This window comes from Rhinoderma darwinii, chromosome 9, assembly GCF_050947455.1.
Source record: "Rhinoderma darwinii isolate aRhiDar2 chromosome 9, aRhiDar2.hap1, whole genome shotgun sequence".
In the NCBI taxonomy this organism is placed as follows: Eukaryota; Metazoa; Chordata; class Amphibia; order Anura; family Rhinodermatidae; genus Rhinoderma; species Rhinoderma darwinii.
Window position 1 is genome coordinate 80235492 of NC_134695.1, and position 15244 is coordinate 80250735.

Consider the following 15244-nt stretch of genomic DNA (forward strand, 5'->3'; position numbering starts at 1 on the left):
TTCAATTGCTTGAAACTTTAAGCATGCTGCCTGACCTTGGTGTTTAGCATGCACATGTTTAGATATTGGGGTGTCCCTAACATGGATAATGTCTCCAACATGCTCCCTAATACGGCGACGAAATTGTCGTGCTGTTTTACCCACATAATTAAGGGGGCATGGACATGTGATTAGGTAGACCACTCCCGCTGTCTTGCAATTGACATAATCCCGAATATTGTATTGTTTCTGTGTAACGACACTAGTGAAGCTATTCCCTTTAAAAATGAATTCACAGGCTTTACAGCTACCACATCTAAAGGTGCCCGGTATTTGTCTATCCAGCCACGTACCCCTAGGTGAGATGGGGTCAAAACAGCTATGCATGACTCTGTCCCTTATGTTTTTCCCTCTCCGATACGTGACAGACGGCCTCTGTGTGATCTGATCTACTAAATCTACATCAGAACTGAGAATACGCCAATACCTATTCAGTATCTGCATGATATCATTTTGTTTGGAATCATAGGTGCCTATGAGTCTCGTGACCTGTTCTTCTTTCCGTTTTTTTAGGGACCAGGAGACATTGCCTATCAGCATCCCTTGCTCCCTCATAGGCCTTCCTAATAACACTCTTGGGGAAGCCTCTGTCCTTCAATCTTGTTTTGAGTTCCTGGGCCTGGCACTCAAAATCACCCATAGAGCTACAATTCCTGCGTACTCTCATAAATTGGCCTTTCGGAATGCCACGTTTGAGGGAATAAGGATGACAGCTATTCCATTGCAGAAAACTATTAGTTGCTGTTTCTTTCCGATGTACCTTGGTGCGGATTGTGCCTTCTTCTGTTTTTGTGATTTTCAAGTCTAAAAAGGACAATTCTTTCTCACTGATCTCACATGTGAATTTTAGTCCTACATCATTATTGTTGAGGGCTGCTACAAAACTATGGAACTCATCCGCTGTAGAGTTCCAGAGAATCAGCACGTCATCAATATATCTAATCCATAATCCAACGGATGAAGTCCATTTGACAAATTTGTCCCCAAAGACAATTGTCTCCTCCCACCAGCCAAGAAATAAATTTGCATAGGTGGGAGCAGCAGGACTCCCCATTGCAGTACCACATTGCTGATGAAAGATTTTGTCTTCAAAAATAAATATATTTTTTTCAAGAACAAACTGTAATAACTGCAAAACAAATTGGTTATGAGCTGCACTGAGTACCTCTAGATCCCAGATAATACTCGACCGCTTTATAACCACATTTGTGAGGTATGGATGAATACAACGCCTCAACATCCAGACTAGCCAGGATCGTATCTTTCTCCAGAGAAATACCGTCAATCTGTTTCAAGACATCCATAGTGTCACGTACATATGATGTGAGACTCAAGACAAAGGGGCGCAACACCTGATCAACATATGTACTCACATTTTGAGTTAAATTATTGATGCCTGAAACAATGGGTCTGCCACGTAAGGGAGGATACCCTTTATGGATTTTGGGCAGGCTATAAAAACACGCCATAACAGGAAATTGTGGGTACAGGAACCCGAACTCACCTGCACTAATCAAAGATCTGCTCTTTGCATCATTCAAGATGCTCAGCAGCTCTTTCTTGAATAATGCCGTAGGGTTATCCTTTAAAATGGTGTAGCAGTCATGGTTAAATAAAATGTCCTCACACATTTTCTTATAATCATCCCTGCTCATGACCACAATGTTCCCACCTTTATCAGATGCCTTTAGAACAATGTTCTGTTTTTTCTCTAAAGTGGTCAGAGCTAATCGTTCAGACCAAGACAAGTTGTTATCCATGCCCCTACTGTCCTGACTAAGACTTTTGATCTCATCTCCTACCATATCCACAAATAAATCCACATTGGTAAAGTCTCCTATAGGTGGCAGCTTCCTACTCTTCATTTTTAGGTTGGTGAAGGGACCTATACCTGGAGCTCTTCCAGATTCCTCTAGTAACCCCTCTAGGGCTGAAAGGCCTTCCATATCAGACTCCTCTAACCCTAATTCCATACATTTTTTCCTATTATGGTGTTTAAAATTTTTTATCCATCCTCCCTTACGTGGCAGACCCATTGTTTCAGGCATCAATAATTTAACTCAAAATGTGAGTACATATGTTGATCAGGTGTTGCGCCCCTTTGTCTTGAGTCTCACATCATATGTACGTGACACTATGGATGTCTTGAAACAGATTGACGGTATTTCTCTGGAGAAAGATACGATCCTGGCTAGTCTGGATGTTGAGGCGTTGTATTCATCCATACCTCACAAATGTGGTTATAAAGCGGTCGAGTATTATCTGGGATCTAGAGGTACTCAGTTTGCAGCTCATAACCAATTTGTTTTGCAGTTATTACAGTTTGTTCTTGAAAAAAATATATTTATTTTTGAAGACAAAATCTTTCATCAGCAATGTGGCACTGCAATGGGGAGTCCTGCTGCTCCCACCTATGCAAATTTATTTCTTGGCTGGTGGGAGGAGACAATTGTCTTTGGGGACAAATTTGTCAAATGGACTTCATCCGTTGGATTATGGATTAGATATATTGATGACGTGCTGATTCTCTGGAACTCTACAGCGGATGAGTTCCATAGTTTTGTAGCAGCCCTCAACAATAATGATGTAGGACTAAAATTCACATGTGAGATCAGTGAGAAAGAATTGTCCTTTTTAGACTTGAAAATCACAAAAACAGAAGAAGGCACAATCCGCACCAAGGTACATCGGAAAGAAACAGCAACTAATAGTTTTCTGCAATGGAATAGCTGTCATCCTTATTCCCTCAAACGTGGCATTCCGAAAGGCCAATTTATGAGAGTACGTAGGAATTGTAGCTCTATGGGTGATTTTGAGTGCCAGGCCCAGGAACTCAAAACAAGATTGAAGGACAGAGGTTTCCCCAAGAGTGTTATTAGGAAGGCCTATGAGGGAGCAAGGGATGCTGATAGGCAATGTCTCCTGGTCCCTAAAAAAACGGAAAGAAGAACAGGTCACGAGACTCATAGGCACCTATGATTCCAAACAAAATGATATCATGCAGATACTGAATAGGTATTGGCGTATTCTCAGTTCTGATGTAGATTTAGTAGATCAGATCACACAGAGGCCGTCTGTCACGTATCGGAGAGGGAAAAACATAAGGGACAGAGTCATGCATAGCTGTTTTGACCCCATCTCACCTAGGGGTACGTGGCTGGATAGACAAATACCGGGCACCTTTAGATGTGGTAGCTGTAAAGCCTGTGAATTCATTTTTAAAGGGAATAGCTTCACTAGTGTCGTTACACAGAAACAATACAATATTCGGGATTATGTCAATTGCAAGACAGCGGGAGTGGTCTACCTAATCACATGTCCATGCCCCCTTAATTATGTGGGTAAAACAGCACGACAATTTCGTCGCCGTATTAGGGAGCATGTTGGAGACATTATCCATGTTAGGGACACCCCAATATCTAAGCATGTGCATGCTAAACACCAAGGTCAGGCAGCATGCTTAAAGTTTCAAGCAATTGAACTTGTTAGACCCCCTAAAAGAGGAGGGGACTGGGACAACCTGATTTTACGCAAAGAAGCACAATGGATCCATAGACTGGAATGTATACAACCAGCAGGTTTAAATGAGCAGACTAATTACACATGTTTTATCTAACATGCCTTACCATTCCCCTTTGGGTGGCCTATCTCCACTGGGTTGCCTATAGGGTGGGTGAGTTCATATTTGCCTAATATACTAAGTTTTGAGATGGCCATATGGGTCAGCCGATACATTTGGAGATCGCCTTCAGTCCCTCCTGACATGAGGGATCTAGTATTCTTGTCCACCTTACATGTGTTTATTTACTTTTGAGTTGCTCTGTGAGGTAGTCCACTTGCGGTGTTTAACTGTCCCGCAAGATATACTTATAATACATTATCGTGTAGCGCTTACCTCCTCGTGTTTGGCAGTCCGGGCGACTTGTCCTTGGCTTCTACTGCGCCTGCGCGTTCGGGTTGATGCGGCCGATGACCCCTGGTTGTCAGCTGACGGCGGGGGGTCACATGGGCAGGTGTCACGAATCGAGAGGGTGCTGGGATTGGTCAGTTCATGTGTTGCCGCCTAATACGAGGGGTGGAGTTTTAGCGTTTATAGTAACCTAGCGCCTGCAATGAAGTATGCCGTTGACATCGATACGTGCATCTTGCCGTGACGCACAGCAGAATATCTGCTGTTGAATATCACTATCGCTGGTGAAGAGGCCAGAGTTACCAAGATACGGACCCCTGAGGATGAGTATCTGAAACGCGTAGGGTCGTTTATTGTTTATGGAATGTTTGCATTGGGGACAGTCATATTGTGTTACACCCAGCACTAGGAAGATCCGATTTATTCGGACACCTGTGCTTTATTTGGGGATTGTACTACTGGTGTGCCTTGGATATATGCTGATTCCAGACAAAATATCGTTACAAACACCGAGATATATGCATCATAATGACTCAGTGTTTTTTGTTTAATACATTTTTTAATAATCACGGTGGGGCTTATGTCACAGTGGTGTGTTACCCCTGTTTTTAACAAGTTACTATTAAAAGGTATTTTTTACTCAATTGTTACTTCAGTGAACCTTATAATTTCTTTCATATTGTGGGAGCACAATTAAATTTTTATCAAACTATACAGTGAAATTACTTTTAGTTTCTAATGGACCTAAAATGTCCCAGTAGACAGCAAGCAGAGATCTTGAAAATGAGGAATTGAAACACACCGTAAATTAGAAAGTTGCATAACTTCATTATACGATGCTTAATCTTCTATTACCGGAGACGCAGGAGTCCACAGTTGTGTACGGTCATTGTATTGCTCGGGTTTGTAGCTCCATAAAGAATTGTATGTGTAACCCATAAGGTCCACGGTCACAAGTTCAAGATTTGATGAAGGTTTAGGTGTGGTCCATGCCTTAGTCCTCACCATATCTGCTGATCTGCAACCAATGTAAGTTAATGGAGTATTTGTAACCTCATTGACGTGCAGCGGAGGGATAATGAATGCGCTGTGGATTTAACCCCTTAATGACCAGCCTATTTTGGACCTTAATGACCAGGCCATTTTTTAAGTTTTTCCATCGTCGCATTCCAAGAGCTATAATCTTTTTATTTTTGTGCGACATCGCTGTATAAGGTCTTGTTTTTTGCGGGACAAGTTGTATTTTTTAATAGCACCATTTTGGGGGACATATTTATTGATTAACTTTTATTTGGGGGGAAATAGAAAAAAACCTGAAATTTCGCAACTCTTTTTCGCGTCTTAAATCTACGCCGTTTACCGTGTGGTATAAATAACACAATAACTTTATTCAGCGGGTTGTTACGATTGCAGCGATACCAAATTTGTATAGTTTTTGTATGTTTTCTACTTCTACACAGTAAAAACACTTTTTTTTCTAAATGATTTGTTTTTGTGTCTCCATGTTTGAAGAGCCGTAACGTTTTTATTTTTTTGCCGATGCGGTTGTATGAGGGGCTTTTTTTTGCGGGACGACTTGTAGTTTTTATTGGTACCATTTTGGAGTAGATGCGACTTTTTGATCACTTTTTATCACCTTTTTTTAAAGTCAGTATTCACAGAAAACAGCAATTTTTCCATAGTTTTTTTTTTTTTTTTACGGCGTTCACCGTGCGGGTTAAATAATGTAATAGCTTTATAGTCGGGGTCGTTCCGGACGCGGCGATACCAAATATGTGTAACTTTTTAACTTTATTTGTTTTTTTTAATAGTAAAGCATTTTGTAAGGGGAAAAGCTGGGGTTTTCATTTTTTTTCACATTTTTTTTCACATTTTTTTTCACATTTTTTTTAAAATTAACTTTATTAAACTTTTTTTTTCATTTTTTTTACTAGTCCCATTAGGGGACTATAATATGCGATTCTGCGATCGCATTTATAATACACTGCAATACTTCTGTATATAGTGTATTACTGCCTGTCCGTTTAACACGGACAGGCATCTGCTAGGCCTCCGGCATGATCTAGCAGGCATTCATGACAGGCAGACCTGGGGGCCTTTATTAGGCCCCCGGCTGCCATTAGAGACACAGACACTCGGCGATCGTATCGCCGGGTGTCGGGATGAGAGGAGCTCCCTCCCTCTCTCCAAAACCACTCGGATGTGGTGCACGCTATTGCGCACCGCATCTGAGGGGTTAAACGGGTGAGATCGATACTAATATCGATCTCACCCGGCAGAGCAGGGACGTCCCCAGCCCTCAGCTGCCTCTAGCAGCCGAGAGCAGGGAGATTTGACGCTCCCTGCTCTGTAAACTTATTCCGATGCCGCGACGTAAAAAGTCTATGGCATCGGAATAAGGCCCGTTAGTGACCAACGTAAAAAGACGATGGGCCGGTCACTAACGGGTTAAGAATCTGTAGTATGTTCATTATTTGTTTATATTCCCCACAAAAAAAGCCCAGATTAGCCCAATGAATTACAATCGAGCTAATCTGCGTGCGGTAGAAATTGGTGTCGGCCTCGGATTTCTGCCACAGATTCTTTGCAATTCCCCTTCACCGATGGCAGATCCTGAATGTGTGAACGTAGCCTTAATGCGTGTGACAAGCTGGGCAGTGCAGGGGTTAAGCAGTACTCGCTCTTCAAGCTCCGCCGCGGTCTACGTTGCCCAGCCATTTGAAGGTCGTTGATGTGGGAGTAGCGCTCAGCGCCAAGTGACTTGTGATTTTAGCTTGTAAGGTTTCGGTGGGTAACCTGTCATTTCTGGTGTTGACAGAGCGACCACTGTTCAATTAAGGGTTTAGGAGAAATGGGTGTTCAGTTTACATTCTGGTGGCTCCGTCTGGTTTTTATTTTGATGTCTGGGCTGGAAATAAAATTCATGAATGATAATTAGCTCGAGCCGGAGCGAAGCCGCGCAGAAGCCGCTCTCATGACATTTAGACAGACGGTCACTTTCTAAAGGGGGGTTTTCCAAGTAGCGCAGGCCTGAGGTGTGGATACGTCGACATAAAGCGGGGGCTAGTTTAATGGTTTGTTTCCCACAGCTTTGCATACGCCGCATTGTGTGGGAAAATAGCCGTCATTTACATTTCTGTATTGGCTGGAAAATATTAACCCCCCCCCCCCCCCCCCCCCCCCCCGGCTCCTCAGCCATCACATTATATGGAGCCGGAATTTACAGCCGAGCTTTCATGTTATTGACCCAGAGCTTATTCTGAGCAAATATCTCAACGTATCACTACCCAGAATATACTTCACACCTGCGTACAGTGAGATGACTTACATCTGCCATTAATGGGACCCGGTACACGCCGGATTATCAGACATTGCAGATTATTGGATGCGCAAAGGCTCAATTTGTTATATTGATTCGGAGGCTGGAAACCCATACAGAGTAAATACTTCACACTATTATTCGTAAAAATGTATCAATCTGTAGCTTCGCTCGCAGAGCGTTGTCTAGACTGTTTATATTGTAGCAAACCCCCAGCTGGGAGAAGTATTGGGTCTGGACAAGTTTTCAGCCTCTGGATTTAAACTAGAATGTTTCTATGCACTGACCGCAAGCAGAGATCTATTCAATGGTGAAGATTTGAAGGACGGTCTTAGAAAGTGACAGAACTTTTCATTATACACTCAAAATATCACTGATTTCAGTGTGACCGTGGCCGACGTTGCCACAGCATTTGGAGTTTCCAGAGCTAAAACCCAAAAGACTTCCACAGACCCTTTTTCATTGCAGTGATTAGTGGGGGTGGGGTACCAGGTCATGCACCCTTCACCAGTGACGACATCCGAGATATCTGTAGGGCTGTGGAAGTGAAGCCTGGACGTTTTCTCTAATTACGGAGGACGAGCAGCAGATAAGCCTCTTATTAACGGCTCATGCAGTCCTATAAACAAACACTCTGTGCTGCTGTGTGCAGATTATTTGAGGCGTGTTACGCCTCTGCTGAGCGGCGGCTGGCACAATGAAAACAATGATAACCCGATACTGAACAACCAAGCCGCACATACATTCTGTCCTTACCTACGTGAGAACGCGGCCGTCCTGTGCAGCATCCAAGTAAAGCAAATCGTTCTCATCTGCCACAAAACTTGTTGCAAGTTTTCCACTTTTATACTAGACTGTTTCAATTTATCACTATTTTCAAGATATCTGCTTGCTGTCAGTAAATCAGAACATTCAGTGGCTGAAAACCTATGCTGACCTAACACTTCTCCCCGCTGAGGGTTTGTAATAGTGTTTCAGCAGACAATCGTGTAAGGTAAAGGCCGCAGCACAAGTCGTCCTCCAGGCTGATGGCTCTTACCTGCGCTGATCCGCTTATATAGAACAGATCTTGTATTTTATATCCTGTTCCGCTCTCCGTATCCCTGGCTCTGACGGTGCGGATGATTGGTTATTATAATGTGATGGGCTCAGTGATCAACGTTGTATCAGATATTTCACGGCTCTATAAGGCTGGGAATACACAGTGATTTACGGTCACTCACAATGCTACAACCACCACTCTCCCCTATTGGAGAACTGATGGTTGGAGAGGTGCGTGTTGACCAGTGTTACGTTCAGGATCCTAAGCTGCTCCACTCCACATATTCATTGTCTTGCTATTGTAGCAAAAAGACTTGGCGCCCGTCCTCGCTTCTGCTTCCAGGTCCGCACATTCCTAGCGTCTGCGGCCAGCGCAGCAGCCCTGGGATCAGCAGAGTGCAGGTTGCTGCTGAGTGTAGTCTATAATTTTCACATAATGGCAAGACCTCGGAGAAGCAATAAAACTTTAATATTTAACCATTTTCAGCGTCATTGAGAGTGAAACTATAACTCATTCCTGGGAACATTTACTGATAGAACATCTGCTTCTGGAGACCGGGCCGGGTTACTGATAGTGCCGTCCAGGCGATGTCTTCATCTCGGCAGGGCCGGTGTTGTGATCAGTGCATGACTTGGCGCTATGACCGGTGAGCAGTATTTGGGTTGTTCTGTTCCTTGCTGATCTTGCTGCTCTTCTTCTAGGTGGAGGTCAGCCGCAGAGTGACGCTGGAGGAGCTGCCGCCTGTCCTCGTGCTGCACCTCAAACGATTCGTGTTTGAAAAGACCGGCGGCTGTCAGAAGCTGGTGAAGAATATAGAGTACCCTGTGGACCTTGAAATCAGCAAAGGTGAGAGGAGGCCTCTGTGTGTGGGAGATATTGGTATAAAAACAGATGTAAAAGTAAGGCTATGTTCACACGCTTATCAAAAAATGGCTGTAAAATATGGAGCTGTTTTCAAGGGAAAGCCGCCTCTGATTTACAGCCGTTTTTGGAGCTGTTTTTCTATTGACTATGAAAAACTGCTCAAGAAGTGACATTATTTTACAAACGGCACGTAAAAAAACTCCCCATTGGAACGAAACGCCGTCTTTCCCATTGAAATCAATAGGCAGATGTTTGGAGGCGTTCCACTACCGTATTAGGTGTTTTTCAGGGGCGTTTATGGCCCGAACGGCTGAAAATAGGCCGTGTGAACATACCCGGACACCAAGCCCCTGATGCTGCTCTCCTAGTGATATTCGGGGATGGCAAGAAATAAGGGGTTCACCTACAAAGCACCCAGTCCACAGGGTGTTCGATGGGGAAGAGGGGTCGGCACACCCCATGCTGCGTGTAGTCCATCCTGCGGACCCAGCGATGGTTCAGTAATCGTCTCTAGCTGTCGTCCGAGCAGATTCCTGACCCCTGTAACTCTTCTTTTATTCTCCTGCAGATTTGCTTTCTCCCGGTGTGAAAAGTAAGAATTTTAAAGGCCAAAGAACCTACCGGCTCTTTGCAGGTAAATGTTTCTTTGTATTAGGGGAGCAGACCCTGTCCCTGCTGCTTGATGTCACATTTGGGAGTCCAGGATTTGCTGTTGTGGAGTCTCCCGACTGTATTGTACAGCTTTGTTAGAAGAGTTCTCCATTTCTGGGGTCACTGGCCCCGTGGAGGTTTCCTCTAAGATGAAGCTGAACACGACTGACACATTTTTCGGATTTGAGCTTCATCGTTGTGCAATGTAAAGTTCTGCAACTTTCCAATAGACTTTGGGGGGCATTTATTGATTGATTTTGCGCCTGTGATTTGGTTTAAAAAATAAAGAGACGCAAGTCATGACGCAGGCCATATTTGCACGAAAATTGGCGACTTTTCTCGCCACTCACCAGTTTTAAAAGTGAGTCGGGTTTACCGGGAGTGGGCTTATTCTCCACCTTTCAAACAGATTAATACTAAAACCAGAAATTTTGGCGCAAATCTCCATACACAATTCTGTTTTCAATTCCTCACCATTTCAAGAGCTCCTCTTGCTGTCAGTGAAAAGAAACATTTGTGTATTCTTTTAACTGCTGAAAAACTGGTCCGGCTCACACAGCTGATGTGTTCGCTTCAATGTATCACTGTAGGTAAGAGCTACCAGCCAGAACAGGAGAGATTCATGCTGCAATGAACGCTCTCAAAGGGATGATCTTTACCGATACATCGGAACTAACCCTTAGCTGTGAGGAGTATTAGGTCAGGACAAGATTTCAACCTCAGGATGTAAACAATTAGTGTTTCTATTCACTGACTGCAAGCAGTGCTCCTGGAAATTGGGAGGAATTGGAACAATGAATTAGAAAGTTGAAGACTTTGCATTATACATTGCGCCGGCCCTTTGTGTTGTGTGATTACGGCTTTATTCAGGTCTGTGTTACAGCTCTGAGTATCTGATTTGTGGCCGCCTTCCATTCATTTGTTTTCGTCTTCTCTCCGTCAGTGGTCTATCACCATGGTAACAGCGCGACGGGCGGACACTACACTACAGACGTCTTCCAGATCGGTCTCAATGGCTGGTTACGCATCGACGACCAGACTGTGAAAGTGATCAATCAGTATCAGGTGGTGAAACAGACTGTAGAGCGCACGGCCTACCTCCTGTATTACCGCCGCGTGGACCTGCTGTGAAGCGCGCCGTGCTGTGTGTGCTTGTCCGCAAGATTCCGGCTTTATAGGACACATCACCAGTTTCCACTTTCTTTTAATCCTCAACTTATTTTTTTTCTTTCTCGAGTGAACCTGCTTTTTGCTCCCCCATTTGCATTTTTAGATTAGATTAGGAAGATATGTTTAAAAGCAATTTCACTTTGCTTTAGAGACCCACTAGCCCCCGAACCGCCAATGGGGGGTGATTGGGGTCAGGAGTAGCCAAGATTGCTGCTCCCCATTTTGGGATGCGGACCTTTCTAAGCATACCTTGTGACTTGCAGAAATGAAATGCTCAGTGAATGAGACGATGTTGTAAGCAGCTTAGCAAGATGTTTAATATATTACTGATATTTCATCCTTTTGCGGCTAGGAGCGCCCCCATCTGGCGGCAAAAGGATCAAAAGATAAAACCACCTCTGGGTAGATCGGTTCAGTCGGCTGCAGCAGTTCAAGAGAAACTGTGGCATCCGACTGGCCGTGAACCCAGAGAGCCGAGGCTTAACCAGTCGAGGGGACGGTTCTTAATACACAGAATAGATTTTTATTTTTTTAGCGTCTGGGGTAGAAGTAGCTGCGTCGCCTCTCTTGGGCACTCACGCACTTCGCCAAAGACTCAACGCACCAGCATTAATCTGTACACGTGAGGACAGTACGGCCTGTAAGGTTTCAGCCCCTTCCTGCAAGCCTTCACCCCTTACAAAAAACCTGCCACTCTCCTTTGCTTTCTGGATCACTAGATCAACCGTAAAAGAGAAAAAATTAAGTAAAAAATAAAATAATTGTACCGGGCTGCAGTCCGCGCTAGGATTTCTCGCAGAAATCAATTTAAAAAAAAAAATGGAAAAAAATTATTATAAAAAAAAAAAAAAAAGATTGCAGAAGGCTTTTTTCAGAGTTGCTGGGTGCCTCGTAGAAGTAACCCGAAGTATTAGAACGTTTTAACCCCTTTCCTGCTGGAGAAGTGCAAGAGATCTCCACTCCGGCAGCCGAAGGCTTTAAAACTCATTGCAGAGAAAAGACGTATAAATAAGTGAACCCTTGACTGTGGGAGGTTTCAGTCTGTTTAGAGGACTGCGATTGTAATGACACGTGAACAATGATCTGTGCACAGCGAAGGTCAGGACGCAAACAGAACCAGTGCCGGTTGGGATTCCAGGCCGTCTGCTTCGATTAATTTTTGCCGTCTCGCTCTCCTCTAACGTTCAGTTCCTAATTGTACACAGTTTAGTGATATCTAGGAGTATAAAGTCTTCGCCCATCAATAAAGTCACAACGTTGGTTTAAGATGTGATGTCCCGAAGTCTTTTCATTGTGTATTATTGGGTAAAGCTGCTGCATGACATATAATTCTGTACAACCCTCTAGTGGTTTCTGCCATTTTAGCCTTGACCACCAATGGTAATCTTTCCCCTATGGGGGTAGGTAAGTATTTTCTTTTCATTAGGCATTTTCAGGGCTGGACATGAGACTGTGTGGGGGGCAGTATTGGGTATATTATATACAGGAGTGTACGGCAGTTTTGGATATATTTTCAATAGCGTGGCAATGTTTATTAATTGAGGTAAGTTCATCGTGATTTTGATTTGTCATAATCGCCCAGTCCTAGTTTTGACCATGGATTGTTTTCATTCAATTTTGTGAAAGGTACAAGGAAAGTTGTCCCGACCCCCCCAACTTCTGGTCTAATCCTGAACTTGTTTCCGGCTGCGCTCTGACCAGACTTCCATGCGGTGCCAGGGACTATTCAACAAAATGTAAACTTAAACTGTAAGATGGACGGAGGTTGGAGTCATTTGTTGGCATAGTCGCCAGCGGTTATGTTCATCACTAAACCTAACCGGAGGAGTCCGCTATTTAAGAGTCAGACTTACGGCTTGTCTGCTGCAAACTAGTGTGAGATCCGTAGAGAAGATCCAGAACATGAAACGGTTCGCAAGATGTAAAGGCAGAAGGATGTAGATGTGGGAAAGCAGACTGAGATTGTGATTAGTATTAGGAAACTGAGCATTAGGCAAGCCATTCACTAGAGAGCAGTGGTGACATCACTAAGTATACAGCCTATCCATCCACTAGAGAGCAACGGTGTCATCACTGAGAATACAGCCTATCCATTCACTAGGGAGCAGCGGTGACATCACTGATAATGCAGCCTATCCATTCACTAGGGAGCAGCGGTGACATCACTGAGAACACAGCCCATCCATACACTAGAGAGCAGCGGTGACATCACTGAGAATACAGCCTATCCATTCACTAGAGAGCAGCGTTGACATCACTGAGAATGCAGCCTATCCAGTCAGTAGAGAGCAGCGGTGACATCACTGAGAATACAGCCTATCCATTCACTAGAGAGCAGCGTGACATCACTGAGAATGCAGCCTATCCATTCACTAGAGAGCAGCGGTGACATCACTGAGAATGCAGCCTATCCATTCACTAGAGAGCAGCGGTGACATCACTGAGAATGCAGCCTATCCATTCACTAGAGAGCAGCGGTGACATCACTGAGAATGCAGCCTATCCATTCACTAGAGAGCAGCGGTGACATCACTGAGAATACAGCCTATCCCTTCACTAGAGAGCAGCGGTGACATCACTGAGAATGCAGCCTATCCATTCACTAGGGAGCAGCGGTGACATCACTGAGAACGCAGCCCATCCATACACTAGAGAGCAGCGGTGACATCACTGAGAATACAGCCTATCCATTCACTAGAGAGCAGCGTTGACATCACTGAGAATGCAGCCTATCCAGTCAGTAGAGAGCAGCGGTGACATCACTGAGAATACAGCCTATCCATTCATTAGAGAGCAGCGGTGACATCACTGAGTATACAGACTATCCATCCACTAGAGAGCAGCGGTGACATCACTGAGACTGCAGCCTATCCATTCACTAGAGAGCAGCGGTGACATCACTGAGAATGCCGCCTATCCCTTCACTAGAGAGCAGCGGTGACATCACTGAGAATACAGCCTATCCATTCACTGGAGAGCAGCGGTGACATCACTGAGAATGCAGCCTATCCATTCACTGGAGAGCAGCGGTGACATCACTGAGAATGCAGCCTATCCATTCACTAGAGAGCAGAGGTGACATCACTGAGAATACAGCCTATCCATACACTAGAGAGCAGCGGTGACATCACTGAGAATACAGCCTATCCATTCATTAGAGAGCAGCGGTGACATCACTGAGTATACAGCCTATCCATCCACTAGAGAGCAGCGGTGACATCACTGAGAATACAGCCTATCCATCCACTAGAGAGCAGCGGTGACATCACTGAGACTGCAGCCTATCCATTCACTAGAGAGCAGCGGTGACATCACTGAGAATGCCGCCTATCCCTTCACTAGAGAGCAGCGGTGACATCACTGAGAATACAGCCTATCCATTCACTAGGGAGCAGCGGTGACATCACTGAGAATACAGCCTATCCATTCACTAGAGAGCAGCGGTGACATCACTGAGAATACAGCCTATCCATTCACTGGAGAGCAGCGGTGACATCACTGAGAATGCAGCCTATCCATTCACTAGAGAGCAGCGGTGACATCACTGAGAATACAGCCTATCCATTCATTAGAGAGCAGCGGTGACATCACTGAGTATACAGCCTATCCATCCACTAGAGAGCAGCGGTGACATCACTGAGTATACAGCCTATCCATCCACTAGAGAGCAGCGGTGACATCACTGAGAATACAGCCTGTCCATTCACTAGAGAGCAGCGGTGACATCACTGAGAATGCCGCCTATCCAGTCACTAGAGAGCAGCGGTGACATCACTGATAATGCAGCCTATCCATTCACTAGAGAGCAGCGGTGACATCACTGAGAATGCCGCCTATCCAGTCACTAGAGAGCAGCGGTGACATCACTGATAATGCAGCCTATCCATTCACTAGAGAGCAGCGGTGACATCACTGAGAATGCCGCCTATCCAGTCACTAGAGAGCAGCGGTGACATCACTGAGAATGCAGCCTATCCATTCACTAGAGAGCAGAGGTGACATCACTGAGAATGCCGCCTATCCAGTCACTAGAGAGCAGCGGTGACATCACTGATAATGCAGCCTATCCATTCACTAGAGAGCAGCGGTGACATCACTGAGAATGCCGCCTATCCAGTCACTAGAGAGCAGCGGTGACATCACTGATAATGCAGCCTATCCATTCACTAGAGAGCAGCGGTGACATCACTGAGAATGCCGCCTATCCAGTCACTAGAGAGCAGCGGTGACATCACTGTATAGAGTCCAT

General features: G+C 44.7%; 1 protein-coding gene across 2 annotated transcripts in view; it reads left to right on the forward strand.

Moving 5' to 3' along the window:
- Positions 1–12261, forward strand: part of USP10 (ubiquitin specific peptidase 10) — a 55059-nt gene extending 42798 nt beyond the window's left edge. For both annotated transcript variants that reach the window (XM_075838283.1, XM_075838282.1), the window contains exons 12-14: positions 9012–9156; positions 9743–9808; positions 10769–12261. In XM_075838283.1, the coding sequence (XP_075694398.1) occupies positions 9012–9156; positions 9743–9808; positions 10769–10956 (399 nt within the window). In that variant the 3' untranslated portion in view covers positions 10957–12261. The remainder of the gene's footprint in view (positions 1–9011; positions 9157–9742; positions 9809–10768) is intronic.
- Positions 12262–15244: the final 2983 nt, after the last annotated feature.